This window comes from Podarcis bocagei (assembly GCF_964188305.1).
Source record: "Podarcis bocagei genome assembly, chromosome: 4".
NCBI classification, from domain to species: Eukaryota; Metazoa; Chordata; class Lepidosauria; order Squamata; family Lacertidae; genus Podarcis; species Podarcis bocagei.
The window spans coordinates 37,299,409-37,326,751 of NC_138128.1; the positions used below are offsets into that span (position 1 = coordinate 37,299,409).

The 27,343-nt window shown below is 41.8% G+C and overlaps 2 protein-coding genes across 7 annotated transcripts in view; both read right to left on the reverse strand.

The window, feature by feature from the left end:
- The window catches only part of ANKMY1 (ankyrin repeat and MYND domain containing 1), a 41,518-nt gene extending 35,589 nt beyond the window's left edge, over positions 1–5,929 (reverse strand). For 2 of the 6 annotated variants that reach the window (XM_081192536.1, XM_081192535.1), the window contains exons 1-2: positions 5,610–5,929; positions 3,622–3,748 (exon numbers count right to left, since the gene is read on the reverse strand). In XM_081192536.1, coding sequence (XP_081048662.1) covers positions 3,622–3,725 — 104 coding nt within the window. In that variant the 5' untranslated portion in view covers positions 3,726–3,748; positions 5,610–5,929. Of the gene's footprint in view, positions 1–931; positions 1,281–3,415; positions 3,749–5,609 lie in introns of those variants that run through there. The other 4 variants (XM_081192538.1, XM_081192537.1, XM_081192539.1 and 1 more) reach the window with 3 other exon arrangements.
- Positions 5,930–6,056: 127 nt separating this feature from the next.
- Positions 6,057–26,418, reverse strand: MAB21L4 (mab-21 like 4). Its single transcript, XM_081192680.1, has 5 exons — positions 25,820–26,418; positions 20,156–20,378; positions 15,334–15,487; positions 10,614–10,970; positions 6,057–8,551 (listed from the first exon to the last, which is right to left on the reverse strand). Exons 1-5 carry the CDS (start codon positions 26,322–26,324, stop codon positions 8,459–8,461), a joined length of 1,332 nt encoding a protein of 443 aa, XP_081048806.1. The 5' UTR covers positions 26,325–26,418; the 3' UTR covers positions 6,057–8,458.
- Positions 26,419–27,343: the final 925 nt, after the last annotated feature.

Consider the following 27,343-nt stretch of genomic DNA (forward strand, 5'->3'; position numbering starts at 1 on the left):
GGCACCCACCAAGCTGCTAGCTTTAAATACTCGCTCAGTTGGTAGAGCATGAGACTCTTAATCTCAGGGTTGTGGGTTTGAGCCCCGCGTTAATTATTCATTATTATTACTATTGTTTTATTTATACCTTGCCCATCAGTCTGGGTTTCCCCAGCCACTCTTGATTCCTGCATTGCAGGGGGTTAGACTAGAATCTAGATGATCCTTGTGGTTACTTCCAACTCTAGAATTCTTTGATTCTATGTAAACACAGATATGGCCAAATGGTACACAGTGCTTTTTTCTGGGGGGATGCAGGGGTACGCACACCCCTAAACATTTTGTGAATCTTTGTACTTTTGTCAGTTTACTGTATTTATTTTTCCAGATTTGGACTATAAAATGGTGATTTTCTTGAGTCAAAATGAAAGTACCCCTAAACATTTTTTTAGAAAAAAAGCATTGGGAACCTATATGCCCTTTGCTCCTGTCCATCCACATTACGTTTTTATGTGGTATTCACTCCCAACAGTAAGCTCATGTTTGGTTTTCCTAAAGTGGTTAACGAAAGCCAAAAGCAATAACTTGCGTCATTTTTAAATGCTTACAATTAAAAGCAAAACAATAAAAACACACCAAGGTAGGAGAGAAGAAACCCTCACAAATTCCACCAGTTTTCACCCATCTATATGCGCCCACCCGCCACGTGGCAGAATGGCCGCGTGTCCTTTTATGCCTTCGCACACACAGCCCAGCTGCACCGTTCACACGTAGCTTTCCCCACGCGTGCACACCTGGAGCCACGCGGGGGGGGATTGTGACGCGCCTGAGCTTCCGCCAGAGGTCTCCCGAGGACAAGAAACCTCTTTGTCCCCCACCCCAACCCACCCACCCTCCAAGCAAGCAGAAGTCCCGGCTATGAGAAGCCCCCGAAGGCGGCCAGGGCACCCACCCAGGAGCCGCAGCGGCGCCCCCGGCAGCCTCCATTCGGCCTGGACGCCCAGAGAGAGGAGGCTCTAGCTCTGGCTTAACCCGCCGGATCCGCAGAAGAGCCGAGGGCGCAACGTAATAGACCACCCGGTGGCCGGTGAGCGGCTGCCCCTCAACGGAAAAGGCGACGCGCGTCTGGTCCGCTACGCAGGTGCCGACCGACTCCCGCCAACCCCTCTCTCCCGTTTGGGCAGCGCCGCCTCCCTGTTCCCATAGAAACCGAGGCGAGGGGGTTGGCGCAGGCGCAAGTGCGGCCTCCTTGGGCACAACTGCCGCGGGCCTTTTGATCCCTGAGGTGACTTTCCTGCCCAGGTGTTGAATTGTCACGTGACGTCCCTGCCCTCTCACCACCACCCCACGCCAATTCGCCCTGTTTCCTTTCCCTGGAGGAAAGCCTTCTTTGGTACTATATTCCTATATCCCGTGTTTCTCACAATAGTGAGCAAAAGAAGAATAAAAATATTTATTCTATGCAATGAAGGATGGCAGGCACATGTGTGCCTCTTCGTTGCTTTCACCGCTCTTTGGTGATCAGGTGTCACCTTTAGCAGAAAATTAATCTACATTCAGTCACGCCTTGTTAGTTCACAATGGTATGTAATTGTAATCGGATCTAGCCTGAAATTTGAAAATATTGGGTGCATCTTTTTCTTTTATGCAGCAGCAATAACAAAGATGCCCAGTCGAAACAAAATTAAAAAATTCCTTCCAGTAGCTCCTTAGAGACCAACTAAGTTTGTCATTGGTATGAGCTTTCATGTGTATGCACACTTCTTCAGATACCCAGTGCTCACCCCCCCAAAAAAAATAAATAAATGTTTAGGGGTACTCTCATTTTGACTCAAGAAAATCACCATTTTATAGTTCAAATCAGGGAAAATAAATACAGTAAATGGGCAAAAGACTGTCATCGGGGGTAGCAACGGAACTGACGATTCAGCATGCTAGAGAAGAAACTAAAAAATTTTAAATTTGTAGTTTCTTCTCCCATTAGGTTCACAAAATGTTTAGGGGTATGCAAACCCCTGTGTCCCCCAAGAAGAAAGCACTGAAGACGTCTACTAATAGAGAACTCATTCTCTGAATCCTTGGCATAAAAAGCCCAAGTCAAATGGATATGGCTCCTTTAGATAGTTGATCCTTGATGTAAGGAGTTCCTGCTTGCCATCATTTGTAACTGCTTGATAACCTAAGAAGAGCCATACTCTAGATCAGGCCAAAGGCCAGTCTAGTCCAGCCTTGTGTTCTCACAACAGCCAGCCAGATGCTGTTGAGAAGTCCACATGCAGGACTGAGTAATGTAATGGCAAGCTTGCCACTTGTGATTTCCAAGCAACTGGTATTCAGATATATTGCCTGTGATGCTGGCTATCATCATATTGCATTTGAGCCTTGTCATGTTATTGTTACTCTCTAATAGGCTGTGTGAGCTACCTTGCCAGGCGGTTTCTGTACTGTGACATACATCTATAGGCAAGTCATCCTGTCTTTTTGTTTTTTGTTTAAAAAGGATAGTGACAACAAGGCTGTCCAGATCTTCCTGCAGCCATTTCCTGAAGCTGCTGGTTCTCCCCCCCCCCCACCCCCAAGGTATTTACACCTTCTGCACTGGAATACAAATAACTATTTCCCAACTTTCAGTCCAGCCAGTATATGAAAATGGAATATCACAGTAACCAACTTGGAAGTGCCAATCAAAGGTGGAAAATGCTTCAGCTGATTGTGGATGTGTGAAAACAAATGATACAGAAGAGGCATCAGAATGCACTGGTTGTTTCCAAATGGTCACAGATGGCAAGCTACTTGCATAGCTATATTCTGATGTTTGCAAGTCAGGATGCAAAATTAAAGCCCATTCCAATGGCCATTTGTGAACAAGCTTACAAATCACTATGCAAACTGCCAAAGAACCCTTGGTTTACCCAGAGTTGCCCCACCTCTTCCTTGACCTCAGAATCTGCCAAGATCCCTATCAAATTTTTGTTTTGGTGGAGTTGTTTGTTGGAGACATTGCTTATTTTGGAGGGAGATGTTCCTGCTTTTTTGTTAGTGTTTTATTTACTTTGAGGAGTCTTGGATATTTTGCCTAATTTTTGGAGATTGGATGTGTGTCCAAAGGTCACCAGTATTTCTTCTGTTAAATGGATATTTTGTGGTGCCTATGAAAGATTTCTAAATTTGCTCCTGGCCCCTAACAGGTTGAGGACTTTTTTAATGCATTCAGCTGTATCTCAGTTAAAGAATATGCAGTAGCAATATATAAACAGATAATTCAAAACTCTATAAAGCAATCAGTAACAGAAAATTATTCAGCACCTTTAAACAAGAGCCCAGCATGACCACAAATCACAATAAAATAGTAGAAATCAGAACCACAAATTTCTACAGCCTGGTTAGTCATTATGTAAAACAACAGTTAACAATTTCATTTAAAAGAGCTGCTTACGGACTTGTAGGGATACGGCCTGTCCAATCTCACTTGAAAGAGAATTCCACACATATCCTTTTTAAAGAAGCATGTTTGTCTTTAAAGCTGTAAATGTCAACTCGCACATCTCTGAGTCATTATATAATTTGAACGGTTATGAGTTCTGCTGTTATTCAAAGCGGAGAAAAGCCTCTCCTTTAAAATGGCTTGGTCCTTGCTCTTACTCAGTATCAGTGTTCAGTTTCTTCTTCATCATCATCATAACCAAGTGCAGATTCTGCTTCATTTTCAGTTTCATCTTCCCCTTCGTCTTCTCTTGGGATGCCATGTCCTACTTCCTCTTTGTTCACTCTGGAATCATGATCAGAAAGCGTCACTAATGTTAATTTACCAAACTGAGGTCATCTAACCCTAAACTCACATTTGGGAGTTCCACTGATTTCAAAGTGACTTACTTGGAAATAAGTATGCTTAGTGTGCCTATTGACCATTGCAAAAAAACCCTTTGTACTTCTTTTGTGCAATGCTCTCCCAGCCCTCATTTGACAAGAGAGTAAAGTAACATCTGGATAAGCCCTCTGGGGTTGCATTCTGGGGATCGCTCCTAAAGCCAAAATCACAGATAGTCAAAACACATTGTGTGAAATGGCAGGTGGGATTGCCAGAGTCTTGTTTCTTTCTCTCTCTCTCATTTTTTGCCAAGCACTTTCTACCTCAAGGATCTCCTCTCCCCCTCCCCCATATTAACCAATCCAGACCCTGCAAAAAATTATCTTCTGAGGCCCTTCTCTGTGAACCTTCTCTGTGAGAGGTCCAGAGGGTAGCAAGACAAGAATGGTCTTTTCTGTAGTGGCTTCCCACTTGTGGAATGCTCTCTCCAGTAACTAATAACCAATAACACCCCGCCCCCAGGGCTATGGCATTTTATTTAAAACACATAAAGGGTTTTATGATTAAGTGATATACAAATGCTGTCATATAAAGCAGTAAATCACTCAGCATCTACTAAAATAGCAGACAATGGTAGGTAATTGTAATGCATTGGTTCCTTCCAAACAGCCATAGGAATACATGGAGAATTCTGAATTGTCTCATTCATATATGATTATTTTAAATTAATGTACTTATTGAATACATTTATATGCCACATTTCAGGGAGGAGGTCCCACACAAGGGAATAAACACAAATGTATAAATTAAAGAATGTGCAGTACCAATATGTAAAGCACCTTTAAACAAAAGCCCAATATGACCATAAATCACAATAAAATAGTAGAAATCAGCACCACAGATTTGCACAGCCCAGTTAGTCATTGTGTAAAACAACAGTTAACAAGGCCAGTTTACAGACTTGTGGGGATATTATGGCCTGTTAATCTCACTTGAAAGAGTGTTCTGCATGTATCCTCTTTAAAGAAGCATGTGTGTCTTTAAAGCTGCAAATGTCAACTCACACATCTGAGTCATTATATAGTTGGAATTGTTATGAATTTTGGTCCTCTCAATCAGTATCAGTGGTCAGATAAATAAAATTCCTTTGGAGTGTTGGATGGACTTCTCCCAAAGATCAGCTTCAGAGCGTAAGAGTACTTCTAGATCCGATCATCCATCTGATGTCCAGGTTAAGCGGCCAGAAACATTCATGATTGGATCCTGTTCTATTGTCAACCCTCTTGAATTAATCTGTCTTTGTATAATGTTTATTATTATTGCCATAATTGCATCAGGATTTTATTTTTCTAACCTGCCAGTGGTTGAAAAGCAGTATATAAGATGCCAAATAAATGAATCAAATCACACTTGATCCCTTGTACTATGTTGTGCTGAAGGACCAAATGGTCTGAATATGACTTCTTTTCCCCATGCATGAATACTGGCAAGACATACCAAAAGTCTACATTTGGTACAGAAGTTTGTAGGATAATGCTGGCCCAAATTATTTTACCATAAAATGTACCAATGCTTGGGTGTCTGGGAGTCCTTTCTGTGCTTGTATGAGAAGGTTTCCTTTCAGACAAGCTTTATACCCTGTGGTTCTCGCAGATAAATAATACCATGAAATGTGCCCTAAAAAACAAGAAGGATCCAAATGTGCCATTTGGAAAAAAATCACTGTTTAAAGCCAAGCATTTGTGGGATGGATAGGGATTAAAGATAGATTCCTGATCTGGCAAGCTTGAACAACATTAACTTTAGGAACTCGTGCACTAACCTGTGTTTCTTGGATAGAGGCTCAGTCTTGTTTTAATGTGTGTGTATGTACAAGAGAGAGATACTTGACAGAATCTACAGAACATGACTTCACAATGGCAGTTGGAGCTATTATTTACAGAATCAAGGAGTATGTTTCCATGGTACTAGATTATTCCATAGTTTCTCAGATGACAATATGAAATGCTGTAGAGAAATGGGATTTTGGTGAGTGCTAAAGACTAAAGAAGATTGATTTGGGTAGGTGGTTCTGGACATACTGCATCTCTGGATTTTTAACTATTTCATATTTGCAGATGTATTTACGGTGTGGCGGCAAACACATCACATACTTCATGAATGCAGCATACTGCCCCAGCATCCTAGTTATCACGAGGGATGTGAAAATTGATAAATTTATCTCACCAGTGTTTTTTACATGTCTACAGTAAAACCTTAGAGGCAGGAATTGGAAGGCAGGGATTAATTTAATGACCAGATATAAGGTCTCATAATTCATACAGAAGTATATCAGCACTGTGTGTTTTCCCACAATTAAGAATTTACATACATTAAATGGATCTTAAAAGTAACTAGGACTATAAGGAAGCACTCTTAAATACATGCAACGTTTGATACAAATATGCAAAAAGATATACAGTACTTTAAACCTATTACATGACTTCTTCATATACCTGAAAGATATATATATATTCATATATATTCTGTGGCAATAACAAAGACTACAGTACATGGGTTGGTCCAGCAAGGCTTTTGTAAGGCTTTGCCTGCAACAAAGCACCACATTTTACAACTAAATGAAAAATAAAATAATTACACACTTTTGTAACTTCCAGAATTAAAGCTTCTCAGTATCCAAAACCTGTTTTTAAAGTATAGACACGCACAGGCAGAGCCTACAGCCAGTACAGTACCCTCAGCTGCGCTGCACAGGGGGGTGGCCCTACCATTAGTCAAAGTGTGATGGCTGCTTTGGTGAGACGTGGAAAGGCAACAAATTATTGCAAAATTTATTATTAATGTACTTTTGCTACAAGGGAGGGATGGAAGTGCTTGTTAGGTTTTCTGCCTCAGGTACCAAAATAACTTGTCTGGCCTTAATGGGTACTATGCACCTTGACTTGGTGGGGGAATAGGTGTTATTTGCTTCTCAGCCTCAGGCAACAAACTATATTGAGCCAACACTGGCTGCAGGCTAGGCTTAGAACTGGAGAGCAGGGAGCAGCTGGCTAGTTGCAGAACACCCTTCTGTAGCTGTAGATTCGTACAAGTCCACCTTCTAGATTTGAATTTCCTCCTCACTTATTGAGCTCTCACGGATGAAGGACCGGAAGATGTTTGCAGAGATGCCAGCAGATTGTTGTCCATGTTTTCATGAGTCTTACAAAGGTGAGATAGGAGACCCACCAGTGGAGCAGTGTCTTGCTTCGGTAATGGATGGGATGAGAGCCAACAAACTGAAACTCAATCCAGATAAGACTGAGGTACTGTTAGTGGGTGGTTCCCTAAACCAGATGGGTGGGAGCTTGCCTGCTCTTGATGGAGTTGCACTCCCTCTGAAGGAGCAGGTTTGTAGCAGATCATTTGCTGTCACAGGTGGCCTCAGTGGCCTGGAATGCTTTCCATCAGCTTTGGCTGGTGGCCCAGCTATGCCCCGTCTGGACAGAGATAGCCTAACTACTATTGTCCACGCTCTGGTAACCTCAAGGTTAGATTACTGCAATGTGTTATACGTAGGGCTGCCTGTGAAGATGGTTTGGAAACTTCAGCTAATGCAGAATTCTGTGGCCAGGTTGCTCACCAGAGCAAGACAATTTGAGCATATTACACTGATTCTGGTCCAACTGCACTGGCTACCAGTACGTTTCTGGGCCCAATTCAAAGTGCTGGTTTTGACCTATAAAGCCTTAAACGGCTCCGGACCACGATACCTCAAGGACCGCATCTCCATATGAACCTACCTAGACACTGAGATCATCTTCTGAGCCCCTTCTTCGTGTGCCTCCTCTTCGAGAGGTCCGGAGGGTGACAACACAAGAACAGACCTTCTCTGCAGTGGCTCCCTGTCTGTGGAATGCTCTCCCCTTCATTATACACCTTTAGGCACCAGTCAAAAACATTTTTATGTATTTTCTGTTTTACAGAATGAACCATGGAAAGAGAAGAAGGGAAGTCACTGATAATTTAAGGATGTAAAATGAATATTTAAAATTGCAAAAACATTCCTTTTTAACCAGGTCTTTGATTGATTCGATTGACATCCTAGGCCCTTTTAAAATGTGGGGTTTGGGGGGGTATTGGGTGGTTGTTTTTATTCTGATTATGTATTTTGTGGTTTTATATTTTGATTTTATTCTGTGAACCGCCCTGAGACCTTCAGGTATAGGGTGGTATATAAATTCAATAAATAAATAAAATAAAAAATATTTCTTTCAGAGGAACCTTGCATCTCCCTCAGGCACAGGCTTCCCTGTTCTGCTGAGACGCAGAAACTCAGAATCTTTCACCTAGTTGTTATAGTATGTGAATATATTATTCCTTCCCCTTAATTGTTACAGAGCACTATATACATAAAATAACACTACTGTGGACATTCACTTCTTATATAAAAAACAGTGGATAGAAAATTGGACCCTCATTCCTAATGATGGAATTGCCATCTAGTGATTTCCACCAGGTTACAATTACAAGTTGTCATTTTGTGTGTGCTCTTCTTGTTGTTAAAGCAATTATCACAACAGCCAGAAATAAAAATAAGCCATTAACAACAACAGATAGGAATTTTGATCACAGGAAACTTAAAGTGAAGTCCATTCAGGCAGGAAAGCTTGTGATCCCACAGTAATGTTTTCAACTCTGGTTCTTCACCGTTTTCTTGATGCTAGACAAGAGTTGTGACATAGCAGAAATCCGCTGTGTGTCTTTGATATGGTACATCTGAAACTGAATAAAATGTAGATGTTAAGTGAAACAATGTAAACATTCTGAACTGTAGACACTTTGGCATAATGGTAGGCAGACTTCAGGCATAAAGGATTTGCATTCGTATTTTGCTAAAAACCTGGAGAACCTAAAACTAAATGGAGCATATTGGAAGACACATGCACTTCGTATGAAAGATTTTATTTTTATTTTCGAGTACAAGAACTGAACAGAGTTCACAGACATTCCACATAAAAACCTTCATTTCAGTAGCATGCTTCTAGGGCAAGAGGAATGGAAGTCATTTTGTTTTCCTGTCTTTGTACTATTGGGAGTCAGAAATCGTTGCCAATCTACTGCAAATCATTCAGAAATCACTTCTGAACTCAGATTAGTAACTTTGTACTGAATGATTACTACTACTACTAATGTTATTACTGTATTGGCCTGAATATAAGCCTTACTCCCCCCCCCCCAAAAAAAATCTGACTGTGAAAAGTTAGAGTGCAGCTTAAATTCGTAATCTTACAAAGACTGGCTTTTACGATATCGCTGCTGAAACAGACAAACTGTAAAATTGAACGGGTGGACTGCGGATTTTTAAAGGAGCGGCTTATATTTGGGTATTTTTTTTTCTCTCCCCCCCCCCTTGAATTTTAAAGGTGCAGCTATTCAAGCCAATATGGTATTCATTTCATTTCTATACTGCTTTATATTTTTAAGGAAAATACTTGTCTCCACTACTTGTCCCCAGAGCACTCACAAAGATGCTTTTACCCCATATGTGTTTGTGAGTTAGACATGGGCCAAGAAGACTACAGAACAGCTTGTGACATTCATTCCCCGCTCATCCGTTCTCCAGTACAGAGTTATTCCCTTCTGAAGGTGCTTTGCCAATGTAAAGGGGGTGTTGTGTTCATTGTGTATAGTCAGCTCACTGTAACATGTAATTTACCTGTGTCAGACCTGTGAGTGGAGAGTATAAAACAGATACCTATTAAAAATATCAAAGAACCTTGTGGTGGCTTAAAGGCTAACAAATTTATTATGGTATAAATTTAAGTCATGATAGCTTTTTTAAAAAAGGTTTCCTTCTGCTTTTTCAACCTAAGGAGAGCGAAACAGCCTTCATGCAATAGCCTTGGGGAAAGGCTGCCTGCTGAGGCATGAAAGGGCTATTAGTTTAAATCTGACTTTTAATTGTGTATGTTTTCTCTTCAGTCCCATATATCAATAAGAGACACCCTCTTAGCTCTTCCCTGAAGCCTCAGGAGCAAGCTTGAATTACAGGTCCCAGGACGAAGCTAAACCAAGTTAATTAAGTCAGAGAGATATTTTAATAATTCGAATCAAAAAGTGTTATCAAGGCGTTGTGCGCCTTTGGCTTCCAAGTTTTGACATGGGTTTGTTTTTCATAGTATTTTTAATGTATTAAAAAAAAAACTTTAACCACAATGTTAGTCAAAGCTTGCAAAATTGAGATTGTGAAAATTATCAGAATCAAACAGTATTGATTCAAGGCTCAGTCATTATCACGGGGTTTGTTGTAACTTTGGGTGGTAGTAAGTGCTGGAGTAGAGTATCTCAACATGAGCATGTCATCATATTTGAAATGAATCATGCCCTTACTTGTGTGACTTATAACCAGCCATTTGAACTAGCGCCATAAATGTTTTTGATTTTCCCAGGCTTTTACTCTTTTTTATTTGGTTGTTTTACCTTGTAAAACACTGACGAGAACCATATAAACCTTTTAAAACAAATAAACTAAAAAATCTGAATCACCCTTCAGTGCAGCGGGATGAAGAACCTCCAGATGTTCAGAGAATCGTAGAATTATAGAGCTGGAAGAGACCCCAAGGGCCATCTAGTCCAACCCCCTGCAACACAGGAATGTTGCTGGCAGCCAACATAGCCAGGGGTCATGGGAATTGTAGTCTAACGACATCTTGGAGGCCATAGGTTCCCCATCCCTTTGTTAGTGGTTGGTATTTGGAGTGTAAGAGTAAGCATGAAGGTTTCATAGACCAGAAGACAACCTCTCTGGTTCTCAACTATGAGCCTGTGTTTGTGAGTATATTACCTTATTAAGCAGCATATCAAAGAAGGCAGTGCTCCAGTAGGCTTTATCCTCAGCTGGGAGGTGAAGTAATGCTTTGAGACCATTGTCCATCTGCTGGTGCGTTTTGCCTTCCCTTACAAAATTGAACTTCAGGAAATGCTCAGGTTCGATAGCAAAACTCTCCACTTTGGGATACAAAGAGCTCAGTTCCAAGACATCATCACCCTGGAACATATTTTGCTCTGGATACAGGAAATGGGGGAGGTGTTTGGTCACTAAGCAGCAAAGCAAGATCACCAGAAGACGATACACGGACCCTTCCAGATCCATCCAGTCTTCAGGGGAAGGGAAAAAGTGAGTGGCCCAGAGCAACACCATCTAGGAGGAAGTATTAACAGTTAGCAAAAGGTCAAAGGCAAAGGCAATGCGGGAGGGGGGGGGTGGAATGAAAATCAGCCTTTGGGTCATCATCATCATTTCATCATTTTTAATTTGTATACCGCCTTTCTATCTTACAATACTCAAGGCAGTTTACAAGCTGAAGAAACAAAAAATGTACATCTTATAACAATCGAATGCAATACAAAAATGTGATAATAAAACAAAACTTTAAAATAAGCATCCTACATCAAAAAAGTAACATTCAACAATCATTAGAATAGAATAAAATAATATCAACATATAAAGTCATTTACCAGAAGGAAAGGTGGCAGTCTTAGAGGGTGGACCTGTGCTTTCTTTTTCTTTTTAACCATAAATTGTGTACTGCCTAGATATACTTTTATTAAAAATACAGATTATAGGTGCTTCAATAAATATGTGTTGTCACATGTAAGAGATGAAGGGAGGCTGGTTGGATTGTTTAAGTCACAACCTTTGACTTCTGTGCATCATTTAAAGTGCTGCTAACTATAATGGCTTGAATAATATCTATTCCAAGTAAACTTTTTATTGCACTAGCCATAGGCCATGGCATTCAGAAGGAGAACAACAACAAAAAAACAATAACCATAAAAATCATCGGGCACCACACATACAATAAAACCACGGTCACGGCTACTAAAATTATTTGTTGCATTAAATAGAATAGAGTAGCAGAAGATTCTCAGGAAAGATGTGCCAAATTAAATTAAATAATATCTAAGAACCAAGTAAACTATATTTCTGGCCTCCGAAATTTGTTTCTCATGCAAAGGGTTATGATTATATTTACTCAATTCATTTCTATACCGCTTTATATTTTTAATTAAAAAAAAATCAAAGCAGTTTACAACACATTAAAACATCAGCTAAAACAACCCAGAACAAAGCATTACTGAAGAAAGTCAAATATAAAGTATACATTGAAAGCAACAGGAAATCAAAATATTACCTTTTGTTTCAAAAATCAAATCAAAATATTACCTTTTATTTCAAAATAAAACAATACAAAGGAGATCAACCACAGAATGCACATTTAACTTAGCAAAGCTACGGTAACTAAAAAACATTATATTAGCCATTTCAAAAGAAAACATTACTAAAGGAAGTCAAATGTGAAATGCAATTTAAAATAGCATAATTAACAAGAAAATAAAATATTGCCTTAAGTACAGAACATAGATTGCCCAAATTTATCAAGTAAGTTCAGGAATTCCCTGTTCAGGTGCCCTTAACATTTTTGTCATTGTCCTCTGAGTGACTGTTCTGCCTCTGCTTCCTTATTGCTCTCAACCTATGGCAAGAGCGTCATGCAGGAGGCACCATGTGTATGTGCTCTAAGTACTGTAGCTGCCATCTTGGCCCTTTCTTCACCCCTAGAATAAGCTGGCAGCGTTAGGATTTGCTTATTCAGTACAAAATTTATCCCAATTTAGTCAGCCCTAAATTACACTCAAATTGGTGGCCTAGCTGAGCTCGAACTTTGTCCTTGTTGCTTGGGAAGTGTGTTGCTGCATTAATGTTTCCTAGGCACTTATTCTAATGATTAAGAGACGCACAAACAGCTTTTTATCAAACCAAAGCAACTCATGTAGTTAAGGCCAATCAGGTAAGCTTTGTAAACTCAAGACAATTAAATACACAATTTGCAAACAAAGCTGAACAAAAACAAGCTAAAATGTGTTTGTTCTGAAATTGGCCTGGTTCCTAGAACAATCTTGCATCTAGCTACAATAAAAAGTGCAACAACTCCAAGAAGATGCCCGTAAGCCACATGGCATGTATCCAGGATTTTGTAAAACATGTTCTGCCGCTTTGTGTTCTCTATCCTGAAGTGGTGAGAGATGAAGCACATCCCAAAAAATGAAATGCAAACTAAACAGCAACCTAGGTGTCCTGCTATCGCCATGTTGCAGTGCTGTAAAAGCCTCAAGTCTGAAGTTGCTTGCAACAATATAGAAAATGTGCTGCACAGCCTAAACTCAGCACGTGGAACCTAACACTGGTGCTTCAGAACGATAAAACTAAAGTTCTCAAAGTGTGAAGTCAGCTAATAATGACTTAAGCAGTACCCCAGTTCACCCTTCATCTCCCAGTCAAATCATGTGAAGCAGAAAGATGTTGCTCCCACCATTATTTTATATAATAATAATAATAATAATAATAATAATAATAATAATAATAATAATAATAATAATAATAATAATAATTTATTTATACCTCCTATCTGGCTGAGTTTCCCAGCCACTCTGGGCAGCTCCCAATCAAGTGTTAAAAACAATATAGCATTAAATTTTAAAAACTTCCCTAAACAGGGCTGCCTTCAGATGTCTTTTAAAAATAAGATAGCTGCTTATTTCCTTGACATCTGATGGGAGGGCGTTCCACAGGGCTGGCGCCACTACCGAGAAGGCCCTCTGCCTGGTTCCCTGTAACCTCACCTCTTACACTGAGGGAACCGCCAGAAGGCCTTCGGCGCTGGATCTCCGTGTCTGGGCTGAACGATGGGGGTGGAGATGCTCCTTCACGTATACAGGACTGAGGCCATTTAGGGCTTTAAAGATCAGCACAAACACTTTGAATTGTGCTCGGAAACGTACTGGGAGCCAATGCAGATCTCTCAGGACTGGTTTTATGTGGTGCCGGCAGCCACCCCTAGTCACCAGTCTAGCTGCCGCATTCTGGATTAATTGCAGTTTCCGGGTCACCTTCAAAGGTAGCCCCACGTAGAGCACATTGCAGCAGTCCAAGCTGGATATAACTAGAGCATGCACCACTCTGGCGAGACAGTCCGCAAGCAGGTAGGATCTCAGCCTGCGTACCAGGTGGAGCTGGTAGACAGCTGTCCTGGACACAGAATTAAACTGAGCCTCCATGGATAGCTGTGAGTCCAAAATGACTCCCAGGCTGCACACCTGGTCCTTCAAGCTGGAAGTCCTCCACACCAGCCTGCCCCCTTTCCCCAAAAAACAGTACTTCTGTCTTGTCAGGATTCAACCTCAATATTTTTCTTTCTCAAAAAGGAGCTATGGGGAGAAGGGGCACAATTTGGAGCAGAACTACGGTACATGGGGAAAGGAGATTTAACCCTTAGCTCCATGCCTGATATACATTTTCCACCAAAGCAGGTATTCACAATGGAAAGGAAAATATAGACATATGTTTTGTGCTCCATGACTAACAGCAGCTTGGAGGGGGTAGGGTTGGGATCTGCACTGAAGAACCATCAGAAGAGCTTTGAAAAAACCGAAATCCACCCCACCTGACCCCAACCATGCTTTGTAGAAACTCCCACATCATGTCTACTTTGGCCTTCATTGTAACAACAAGAATAACAAAATGTTTCCATGGCATTTGGGATTAAGCAAAACAAAGGAGAAGGGAAGAGAGAACCTATATTCATTAGGAAAACATCTGAGAATGGCTACCACGTCAAGTTTCATAACACTTTCCCATTTTTAAATATTTAACCTGTTTGCCTTCACATTAGGGTCACTATTTGCAGACTGGGATTCAATCCCATCCCAGAAAATTCAGGTTGATTAATTAAAGTGAATTTGGAACTCTTGTGCAACAAAACCTGCTTCCCCTCTAAAATGTGACTTTTAACTAAGGAATTTTTTTGAAAAATGCACTGGAATGTATAGGGTAACAATTACTTGACCCAACATCATATAACACTCCCACAAACAAATCAGAATTAATGCTTAATAGCCAATATTGCATAACCTCCCCGCAAACTGAATACTCAATAGCAGATATTCTGAAAGTGATTTAGACCCCCCTTATTCCCAATTTGCCAATCGGGTACAGGGCTGAGAGGCCAAAATCAAATGTATTTTAATACATGTAGGTAATTGACAAATCTCTGCTTTGCTGCAGCTCATTCATATAAGCCACTGTGCAGAGAGAGCAACCAACAGGTTTGCACATAAAAGGTCACAGCATCCTTCTCACTGTGTCTCTGGACCAGTGCTTCCCCACCTTCACCTTCTTAGATGGCACACATATGCAGCCCTATGGGCTTTTCCACCTCTGCAGGAAACAGCGTCAGAGAGGGGGTAGCAATCATTACATACTATATTATAGGCTGTTTACAGATTCGGGTGTTAAAAACAGCAGCAGAACCCTGCCCTGGTACTTCTTAGTACTGGGTGTGGGGATTTTAAAATAACAAATGAGGCAGAGCTGCTTGTTTTCCCTGCATACTTGCCAGGGAGCATACGCTGCTGTTCTGCCTACCATTGCGCAAGCAACAGCTTGCTCCAAGGCAAATAAGCCACATCAAAAGGACTGAGATTAACAGTCCAGAAAAACCTACCTTCAAGTGGTGAAATGCAAGCCCACATTTCTTGCCTTCCTCTCTCCAGTTCTCATGGGCAACTTGATCAAGGAGGCGGAGGCTGTCCAAACGATACCCCTTTAGGGTGCTCACAATCTGAATGAGTTTCAGGATGGGACGGTTGGTGGAATATCTAACAAGAGAAGCGCATGGTTAGAAGTTGAAATATTTGAGGATTTCAGGGTAGAATTGACTACAGAGGGGAACCAATACACCAGAGGGGAATGCATGAAACTCACATTGGCATCCATGATGTAGATTGTGTCAATACATTATATCCCAAGCTGAGCCCCCTCTGAGGGGAGGACTATACTGAAGCTATTAGGCCAATAGAGGTGGTGATCTGGTCACTGCCAACTTTCATTTTTCCCCCTAAGGAAGGACACATCGATTCCAAGCACAGCAAATAAGCATAACGTGCAAAGCATCAGAAGAGAGCTCAGCTACACAGACATATACAAGTCCCCCCAAATCCCCATATTCTTGAGTACACAGATTTGTCGAAAGGCAAGATTATCTATCACCTTTGGCAGTCAAGTCATGATAGACAGAGCTATCATGCATTTGCTAATGTCTCTGTGGCGTACAACATACTCAGAGTCCTATATGTACGTATATGCACAGTAATGCAGGAACAATATCCCTCAATTATGAGGGATAACATTTGTGCATTATTAGGGAAATATACATATGATTCTGTGAATGTATATGCTATATAGACATAGTAAGCAGGGGTTGGGTCAGAACAATTCAATAACATTTCCCCATCACATGTTGACTTTTCCCAGTGTTACAACCCTGTATGCTATTTTGGTTTTAGGTATGCAGATGTTTGAGCCACTCCTTTATCTGCAAATTCCTTCAAAGATGTAACCCGAAATTCAGTCACAAGTGTGATGGCCAAACCCATAACTCTCCTTCATACTGCAATCATGTTCCTCACAGATGTGTGGTCTGGATTTTGGGCATGGCTGTCCCGCCCACAGTCTTTCAAGTTTGTTCAGGCAAAATAGCTCTTCTGCTTTGCCTCTAACCTCTGTGGGAGATGCATCTCTTTCATGAACTGTGGAGAAATACTGATTTGTGAGGTAAAGTTTGAAGGCGCCCAACACTGACAGCATAATTCATCTTAAATTCAACTGCCAAAAAAAAAAGCAAAGGCTTCAAAACTTGCTGCTCAAGGGTTGATGAGGGGCAAAATGTTCAGTTCTCATATTTGCACACATTGATTAAGTGAATGTATGCAAAATTAATTTGGGATTTGGTTTACCACCATGACAGATCTAAAAGAAGGAGAAAGATGCTTTCAAACTGACCCCTTCCTACTGTGTAACCTTCCCATTGAATTGCTTCCAGCTAGATCTTTATACTGTAATTAACTATTCTCAACACGTCTCCTGGGTCAGTTGTTGACTTCAGCCAAGACAGCTCTTCTTCTTCCTCCATCTACTCCTTCCATATTGGTCAATAGGGGACCTTATCATTAAGAAACAGCTATTTTGTATTCTAAGAAAACAGGCTAGAAGAGAGAATGACCCTGACAAAGGCAGATTACACTGATCTGTCTCATTCTCATATTAGTTGAACTGACTTGGGGGTTATTCACACTTAACTTTCCTCCACTCTTTCTGGCATAGTTCATGCCGAAAAGCTCCATGTCTGAGTGTGTAAAAGCTCTCCCTGCAAAACCTGAGCTTTCCTTGCAAAACTCACTCTTTAAAGCTCGATCGGAGCAAACAGTAATCTGTGGAAAATCCAAATTGACGTTTTCTCCAACTGACTGCTAAAGAGCGGGTTTTCATGGTGAAAACTCAGGGCAAAAAAACCCAGATAAACTGCTTGGACATGGAGCTTCTAAGTGTGGACCTGTGTCTTGAAAGAGTAGGGCAAAACATAATTGTGAATAAGCCCTTATCTTCACAGGGACAAAACTGGTTGCAGGTCATCCCAGGGTGGAAATAGCTTGTTTATGAGTTCATGACTTAGGGCACGTGGGAAGGCATACAAAAACATTCTAGAAACCTAGGGAAATTACCCGCAGTTAGTCAGGGCCAACTGCCCTCTGGACCACATTGATTATCAGAGGACCCAAACAACGAGGATTGCCTGTGCATCAACTGAAGACTCACTAGCTCACCTCACTACCAGTTTATGGTACTCAGTAGCATAAATCCAATTTTAGCTGCATAAATGCACCTAGAACCATTTTTCAAATGCTCTGTCCCTAGAGCAGGGGTCAGCAACCTTTTTCAGCCGTAGGCCAGTCCACGGTCCCTCAGACCATGTGGTGGGCCGGACTATATTTTTTTTGGGGGGGAATGAACGAATTCCTATGCCCCACAAATTACCCAGAGATGCATTTTAAATAAAAGGGCACATTCTACTCATGTAAAAACACGCTGATTCCCGGACCGTCTGCGGACCGGATTGAGAAGGCGATTAGGCCGCCTCCAGTCCACGGGCCCTAGGTTGCCTACCCCTGCCCTAGTGCATAGATGAAGGCAAATAAATACGCACGAAAGGGATCCATTTATAATTTATAATGAAATATACAGGACTTTCTTGTAGTCCAGGGGTGGGGAACCTGTGGCCCACAGAGAAAGCTATATTTTATACCTATACTATATTTTATACCTTTCCACGCAGAAATTATTAGCTTCACAGTCCCGTGTGAAAAGCACAGCAATTAAGAATTTAAAATAACATCTGCTTCCTTTCTTAAAATACTCATGATCTACCCAGGCTGGCCTCCTCCTCGCTTCCCACCCTTCAAAGATTTTAGGAGGTGATAATGCTGGTGAATCTCATGCCTGAACAAGTTACCTAGGAAAGCTGCAGAGCGATCGTCTCTGACAACTTTAAAGTAGAGGCTATCAAACATAGTGCACTGACTCTGTGACATTGTTTGGTCCAATATTCCTTGAGTCATCATCTGACATAAAATGTTCTTGCAGAAATATGGAGCCAATTAATTATCGCTCTCATACTCTATTCTAAGACAGGATAAGCTACACTGAAAGCATCCTGGCATATATGTATCCAATGTACTGTATTTTTCGCCCCATAGGACGCACTTTTTCCCCTCCAAAAATGAAGGGGAAATGTGTGTGCGTCCTATGGGGCGGATGCAGGCTTTCGCTGAAGCCTGGAGAGCGAGAGGCATCGGTGCGCACCGACCCCTCTCGCTCTCCAGGCTTCAGGAAGCTATCCGCAAGCCTTGCAAGCCCGGTGGGAGTTCCCGCGGGCTCACAAGGCTTGCGGGCAGCAGCCTGCAGCCCCCACGAGTGTCCGCAAACCTTGCGCGCCCGGCAGGAGGTCCCGCCGGGTGCGCGAGGCTTGGGGCGGCAGCCTGTCGCCCGAAGCACGGGGAGCCCTCCGGAGGGCTCCCCGTGCTTTGGGCGAGTGTCTGCAAGCCTCGCGCGCCCGGCAGGAGGTTCCGCCCGGTGCGCGAGGCTTGGGGCGGCAGCCTGTCGCCTGAAGCACGGGGAGCCCTCCGGAGGGCTCCCCATGCTTCAGGCAAGTGTCTGCAAGCCTCGCGTGCCCGGCAGCAGGTCCCGCCCGGTGCGCGAGGCTTGGGGCGGCAGCCTGTCGCCCAAAGCACGGGGAGCCCTCCGGAGGGTGCCCCGTGCTTCGGGCAGGTGAGTGCAAGGCTTGGGGCAGCAGCCAGGGTGGGGGGGGGATAATTTTTTTTATTCATTTCCCCCCAAAAAAACGAGGTGCGTCCTATGGGCCGGTGTGCCCTATAGGACGAAAAATACGGTATATAATTAGGAGATAGGATGTAGTTTGCATTTCATGATGAAGCAGACCCAGAAGGGATAAGCATTTCCCTACAAATAGAAAAAATCTTGCATTTTGCCAAAACTCCATGCTGCAGTATTTTAAAAAATTACAAGTTGCTAAGTATGTTCATTAGTCTGTAATGCATTGGTTGTGGATGTCATAGTGCGTACACACACAGTTCTCCAATTAAATGTACACCAATATAGCTTTTTAATTCAGTTTTGTAAACACCGGAAATGCAAAAACGGATTTTGCTTCATTGCTGAAAATGGCCTAATGCTGAATTGGCCAATATATTACCTAAATGGCTGTTTAAAGTCACTTGTTTAGTAGTTTTCATTCTTTTGCTGTTTTACTTTTTTTTGTTGCATCTGTCATTGCTTTTAGCTTGAATCATGCCCAAGGCAGCCAAAAACAATGCTAGATACAAAAAGGGGCAATACACACCCACCCACACTCACACACAAAGATGGGATGTAAATATTTATAATAAAATAAAGAATGAATCCATTCCAAAGCAAAATCCACATTTTAGAATGAATATGCCTGAATATTTTGTTAGGCTAAGCTGGAGCCTGGACTGGAAAAAAAGGTTTCACTCTAGATAGAACTGATTATAATGTTAATGGCAGTACTGACAAAATAACTTTTGTGTTTGTTGCCCTACCTTGTCTTAGAACTCTTCAGATTCACAAAAAGAGAGGAAAATGATTGGTGGCGTTCATTTAATTCCTACCATAATAATGATAATGATGATGATGATGTTTGTAGACCTCATGACTGGAGAGAGGCACACAACAGTTTTGTGACAAAGGAGGTGTATGGAGTTCATTGGTCATTGTATATGATTTCTGAAGCGTGTAGGATTTTGACCCTTCACTCTCCTCCACGCAACTCAAGAGAAATCTAGTTACACCAAATGCATATCCTAGAGAAGACATGACAGCTGAGACACTCTAAAAGATGCTCCTTTCCCCTAAGGTAGCATTCATAGCAACAATACAGGATTGCACTTTACCTCCAGTGATAGTAACTGGCAGGGATGTAGTCAGCTTCCTGAGTGACTTTGTTCATGCTGCTTTGTGGGAAACCCTTTTCTCGCCAATTGTTGCTGAGTTTCAGAACATCCTGCTTTCTCCTTATTACAGGGACAACATTGAAGCAGATCATTTTCCATCCACTGGACACTAGCAAAGGCAGCTGCATGTCATCATCCTTCAGCCTCTCAGCACTGAGTTCACCTGGAGAGGGTCAAGGGAATAAATGCAATTTGAGATATGCACGCCAGTGCCTCTTTTCCAGGCTCCCACCGTGGTCTTGTTTATTTTGGAAACAATACTCCCATCAGAAATAACAGAAAAGGAACCAATGTAGATCCTCTGTATAACTGTGAAGTGACACAATTAGCAACCTTCATCTAACCCCCCCCCCCCAAAAAAAAAAAAACCAGCAAAGCATTTTAAGGCCTATTGTGGAGAAGAATAATTTTCTTGGGAGATGGTTTAGCAAAATTAAATTTAAGTTAAGCCACACTGGAATCAGCAGAACAACCTAGGACTAAACTATTACTAGATTGTGCCCCATTGTATACATATATAAATATATAGCCAAAGGAGTATGCATATATAATCCCTATATGTTCCTAGCTACAAGGTTACTCTCCACCCCCTTCATTAAATCAGTGGCAATATTCTCACTCAGTCTTTTTAAAAATTAATTTACTACATTTATATACCACTTTTCCCTCCAAAGAGCTCAAGGTGGTATACATGCTTCTGCCCTCCCCATTCTGTCTCCACAACAACTTTGTGAAGGAAAATTAGACTGAGAGACAGTGACTCGCCCAAGGTCATAATTCAGCACTCTAACAACTACACCTTCTTCTTCTTTGGCGATCACTCGTAGCCAAGTAGGATTGTCTTTCCTGAACACGGTCTTAACTGTGAGTCCGTAAGTGTCAGGGACTGGGCAGAGAAGGAATAGTGGAGACTGCCTCCCCATCCTGGCCCTTCCAGGGAGGAAGAATACAGTATAGATTTACAACAGGGGTTTGAGGGAGGTCGTAGCTCAGAGGTGGATAAGGGGGAAAGTTGTGAAATGGGAGAGCCAGAGCAGCAGCTGGCTGACACATTGTCATTAGAAAGCATTCCATACCTTCCATCTCCCAGAACCTGGCGGGCCTTAAAAGTAGGAGAGCAAAGAGCTCAAAGACAGAGGGCACATAGCAGCACCTGTAGAGGAGACGATGAGGGTGACAAATTGGGAAGTGGGAGTGATGGAGAGGTGGAGATTCACTCAGGATAACGTCATTATCCAAGAGGCTGGTTTCTATAGCCTCTCTCTGTAAAGATTGAAATAAAAAAGGACTGTAAGAAAGTTTTCTTTGTCTTTATAATTTCCTGGGCAACCAGCTGGGGGCCCTTGACAACACCCTGACAGTAAGTGACTGTGGAGGCCAATTCGGGATCAACACGTCCTTCCACAGTGGGGACATAGGTTTCTGAGCAGAAGTTGATCATAGTGAGGGTTTGCCAAATGTGCCTTCCTCTTAGCACGTTTCTCCCTTTTGTCCTGAGTTCGAGCATCCAAAGTTCATGACACCTTTGGTAAAGCGCTCACAGACCGGTATTTCCCAAATGTCGGTATTTATACTCCATTTTTAAAGATTTGCCTTGAGACAGTCTTTAAACCTCTTTTGTTGACCACCAGCATTACACTTTCCATTTTTAAGTTTGGAACAGAGTAGTTGCTTTGGAAGATGATAATCAGGCACCCAAACAACATGACCAGTCCAACAAAGTTGATATTGAAGAATCATTGCTTCGACACTGGTGATATTTGCTTCTTCCAGTACACTGGCATTAGTTTGCCTCTCTTCCCAAGTGATGTGTAAAAAAATTTGGAGACACCATTGATGGAATCTTTTGAGGAGTTGGAGATGGCATTTATAAGTGGTTCATGTTTCACAACCATACAGTAAGGTTGGAAGTACAATAGCTTTGTAAACAAGCATTTTGGTTTCCCTGCGAATGTCCCGGTCCTCAAACACTCTGAACCACTATACCACACTGGCTTTCAGTAAGAGTTAGGGCCAAACCCCATGACTGAAATCATGATAGTTAATTTCTAACAAATAGTGCTTGTACAACTTCTCTACACATTTAACATTCATTCAGTGATCTACCAAACTGCATTTTGCACACACGCTTCTGAAGAAGCGACATCCTACCTCATTTTTTTGTAGCCAGTTTAGATTCCTAGACACAAAATACTGTTTCTGTATATTTGTTAAGTCTTCTAAATTCCCTTCTTTTAATTTTTTTCCCAAAAACTGCACCTCAAAGAGTTCCTTATATCATAACCAAACAAATGCAATTAGAGGGGTGAAAATAAATTTGTATGGTGTTAAGATAAAGAGCTTAGGATTGGTTCTTGTTACCACCTGCCTCTCATTATTGCTGACAGGTTGCTAGGAAAGTTTGACTGACCTATTCATTTAGCATTATTGTGACAACTGCAAAGCTGTCCTCCTACAAGCTATTTGTGGAATAAATTGTAGGCACAAGCTGAATGTATGCTACATACAGAACATAGCATTCTGAATCTCTGGCATGCGGAATCCCTAAGAGCCAGAATTTCCAGATACTGCTGTTAGAAGCATAAAAAGAGTCACATTTTCCAAAACGTTAGGATGCCAAAACTTCCCACCATTCATACCAATGAACCAGGTTCCAGAAATAGTCCGGCACATCCAAATCTAAACTGCTGAGAAAGCCTCTCTATGTATAGGAATTCTGGAAGTGGAAAGATGGATTCAAAGCCATCAGGCCTCTGTGCCAGTTCTGCTCTTCCTCGCCTTAATTCTGCAGTAAAGAAATGACCTTCATCTGTCTCTCTGTAGCAGGGATAATGGATATGGCCTAAATTTGGATTTCTGCTCATCTAGCTTGTGGTAAATTCCAGCAGACGTTTTAAGGTCACGTTCGGTTTTGTGATCATTTTGTTATTGTTTCATTTTCTGCATGGTTTGTTTTTATGTATGCTGCTTAGAAACGCTAATGATTAAATGGCATATAAATGTCTTAAACAAAAAAAATATAAATAAAGAAACAATACCTCTAAGCTCCTTTCTGCGAAGCAAAACACCACTTTAAAGATAAGATTAGAAGAACCAAGTAAATGACTTGAAAAAAACATATAGGTATATATACGCCAGAGGTAGATAATGTATGGAAGCCTGGTGCAGCTTGCTTGCTTGCTTATTTATTTAATTTATATACCGCCCTATACCCACAGGTCTCAGGGCGGTTCACAGAATAAAAACGAAATATAAACCACAAAATGCATTTTCAAAATAAAAACAAGCACATTTTTCTAGTCCTTCAAGATCTCACCAAATCTGTCAGTGGCAGCAAAACATTTTTTCAAAACTTATTCAAAGCACTGCAGCACTGATGAGAATGTGAATCACACCTTCCTAATCACCAGATCAATAATTTAATGAGCAGGAAAGGGTGATGACCTCCTTCTCAACTGATATTCATGGGTGGGGTGTGTGTGTTTGTGTGTGCAGGTGCATAGAATGACCATACCTACCCTCTGGCTACCACCCCGATTGTTGGTGTACAGAGGATTGGGGTAGGGTGAATATGGCCAGTAAGCCAAAATTGGGTTAGCCACAGCCCTGATACAAGAGAGGAGGCTCATTCTGGTCATCACCCACCTTACCCCAGATGGTAGGTAGCACCCAGAGAAAGGACTCTGAAAATAACTGCAGTACATGGGCAAGCTAATCTGTAAGCAGACATCTCTTTAAAAGTGTGTGCTGTTAGCAGTGGGGACATGGTCTGAACCCCCTATGGTATGGAACTCCTCCCAGGGAAGTTTACTTCGAACCTGTTTTCATGTCTTTTTGCCACAAGTGAAGATTGCTTTCTTAGCCTTTTCCTAGCATGTTTCTGCTTTTATTGATGCCCGTATTTTGCTGATTCAGTAGCTGTTTTGTAGATTTTTTTAGTACATTTCTATTATTTTATTTTTTTAAAAAAATCATGGATAATTTTTTTTTACTGAAGTCTGGTACAGAAAAATAATAAATAAGATTTAACGCTCCAGGGATGGAATTGCCAGGCAGCCTGTGGGGTCTTAGCCCCAATCCAGTATATTTCAGTCTCCATTCATGAATACCCAGTTTTATACAGAAAAAAATATGTGCTGTGAGTACTATTCTACCCAGCTCCCCAATAAGCATAGTTTACTGTGCAATCCTATGCAGAAGTCCCACAGAGTTCAATAGTATTTATTCTCATTCCTAAGAACGCATGGACAGAATTGCAGCCTAAATAACTTTTACAACGTCAAGCTACCTCTACTGGGTGTTCTGTGAAAATTCTCCTCTTGCAAGAAGTTATCTTGCTCCAGGCCAGCAAGTCTTCCCTCCTTGCCAAACCTGACTGAAAGGATCATGAAACCAGAGGTAGGAGGTTCGGAGATCCCTGAGGCTCTGAGTCAGGCCCTGAGACCTGGCAACCCCATGAAACCCTGATTCATTTTTCGGAATGGATTCTTTCCTAGTTTGACATAAGGCACCTGCAGCGATGCGGTGAGGCACAACTGTCATGGGGTGTAACGGCATGCACAAAACAGACTGAAAAATCAACAAACAGATCAACAGAAAAATGTGCTTGTCAAAAAGCAAACAGAAACCAAGTGCAGGGCTTTCCTGGAACATGAAACAGGCCAGGGCTATCTGGGTGTTTGTTTCCATGCAGCAAAGACAGGGCAAAGGGTACTGCAGAATAATATATTGTGAGCTTCACTGTCATTATGGCTGTGAATGAGTGGCTAGGGATATTAATCAAAGAATCATAATGGTCCTGATAATGACAGAAGGGGATTTTCCTGATGGCCTGGGAACCAGCCTTCAGCACATGACAACCCTTGGAGTTAGAGAAAGGGGCAGAGGTGCAGTCTGCAGTTTGATTTTTGGAAAAGAGAGAGTGGAGAGTTTCTAACTGGAACCAATGTGCAGACTGTCAGCAGGAAAAGGAGAAGCACACAAGTTTCTCCCCGGGAATCAGATGCACAGTTAGCTTACTGTAATTAGATCAGCTTGCTTCTACCATGTTTAGTGACAAATAAAGCCATCACATTGTGCCATAGGCAAGAGGAAAACCATCAGGGCAGAAGTGCACTTAACTGGAACTGAAACAGGGGTTCAGCATGCACTCTGTACAGAAAGAAATTATCATGCCTACAGCTTTCCCTCCTTTCCATTACCATCATTGCACATTGGGGTGTGAGAGTGTACAGTTTATTTAAACATTTATATGCCACCTTATATGCTGTACAATTCAAGGTGTGTGAAAATACCCTTCAAGTATAAACATATCCTGGCACTCGATCCCAGTCACACTGGGGTGATATTATGTATGTGTTCTAGCTTAAGAACATGCTTATCTGAGAGTGACCACCTATATCTGGTCTCCTGCTGTATTATTCCTCCGATCTTCTCTCCTTTCCCTCTTGTTAAGTCTTACACTATGCATGTTGACACAGAAGTTCCAAAGAATTAATTCCCAGCCCCTACTTGTCTGTCTTTTTCTTTCTGCCTGTCTCTTTTTCTCTCTCTTACACACCCACCCACAGACACACCTTGTTTGTTTCCGTTTCAGACAAATACCTGGTTTGATAAGGGACTGGTGCTTGCAATGCACAATTGCAGCAATGATCAATTCTTTCAGGAGATGAAGGACCTTGCCTGGCACAATGTGGCCACTGGATTCAGTACCACCCACCGCACTGAATACATCTTCTTTGGTCCAGTTTTCAGGGTGAGCACCTTCCGTAGGTATTCCTACATAGCAAGATCCTGGCATCTGGTAGTTCCCATGAGTAACCTTCTCGGAGTCACTCTGTTCACCTGAACACTCCTGCATCAAGAGGGCATCTGCATCGATACACAAGGGAACCTCCATGCTTACTTCATCCTCAGCAGCAGAGAGGGCAAATTCCAAGGCTTCCAGGTTTCTTGAATAATCCACTATAAACCTGGGGTCCATTGCATTGACTCTCTCCAGTACAATAAGCAGAATGTTCTCTGCTTTCTGGAAACACTCAACTCTCCGGCTTTCACGGGACAGAATCACCTGGAGATAGCTATTCCAGTGAACAACCTTTGCGGCCATGGCTGAAGCGTGGCACAGAAGAAACCCCTCCCGAAAGTTCCTCTGCTGTTTCTGGAGCAGACAAAAACATTGATGCAGCTGCACACACAAAGATATGCCTGCAGGTGGGAGGAGATAGGCAAGGCAAAGTGGGCTGGAGCAGGGAGGAGTAGCATATGAAGAGGAATTCCACTGAAGCGTGAATAAACCTTATGTTTTCCTGTTACATAGTTGATAGAGTGCCAAGCTATTTTAAAATAGTCATTGTGAAACTGGTACGTTCAGGTGAGCCAACTGAGACATCCGGTTGTCTGGCTACCTATTCTAATACCGCAGAATCATCCCACCCAGCAAGCCTGAAAAACTGGGCTAACTGGTATAAGTCCACATGGCTCATTGATATTAAAGTAGACCTAACCCACACCAGCTGGAGAAGTGACTCTATGAATTCGTGTGATTTAAACTCGGTACAATTTGAGGCTTGCAACCATTAACAAACCCTCACCAACATTTCGAATGAATGTGAAATGAAATTCGCTTCTAATACTGTAGATTAAACAGCATGGGAGAATGTGTAAGTTTCCATCTCAGTTGCTCGTTATTCCAGTCTTCAGATCAGCTCGCCGCACCTCCACATCAGATTGCAATTTTAAAAATATAGATTATGAAAATTTGTATTTCCGAACGAACTATTAGAGTACACATTTTTGTACGCAATTGTGCCCAATATACAGTTTTTGCAAAGAATGTTTTCCCTAATATTTTCCCTAACGTAATGCATTTCTGTATATTCTTTTCACAAGTATGTGGCTTTTGTGCATACTTTATATGGATGTTTGTTCACATTACTTGGCTGGAGAACTACATTGTGAAATTGAGAAGCACAAATTTTGAAGGATTGCTCAATCTTGGTTCACATAAATGCAACCTGAATTAAATTTCTCCCACATCCCTGTCATGAACCATACACTTAAATCCAATTGGAAGAGGGTGACATACGCAAAAAGGGACTCTGATAGCTAATGATGCTGATGGCCTAT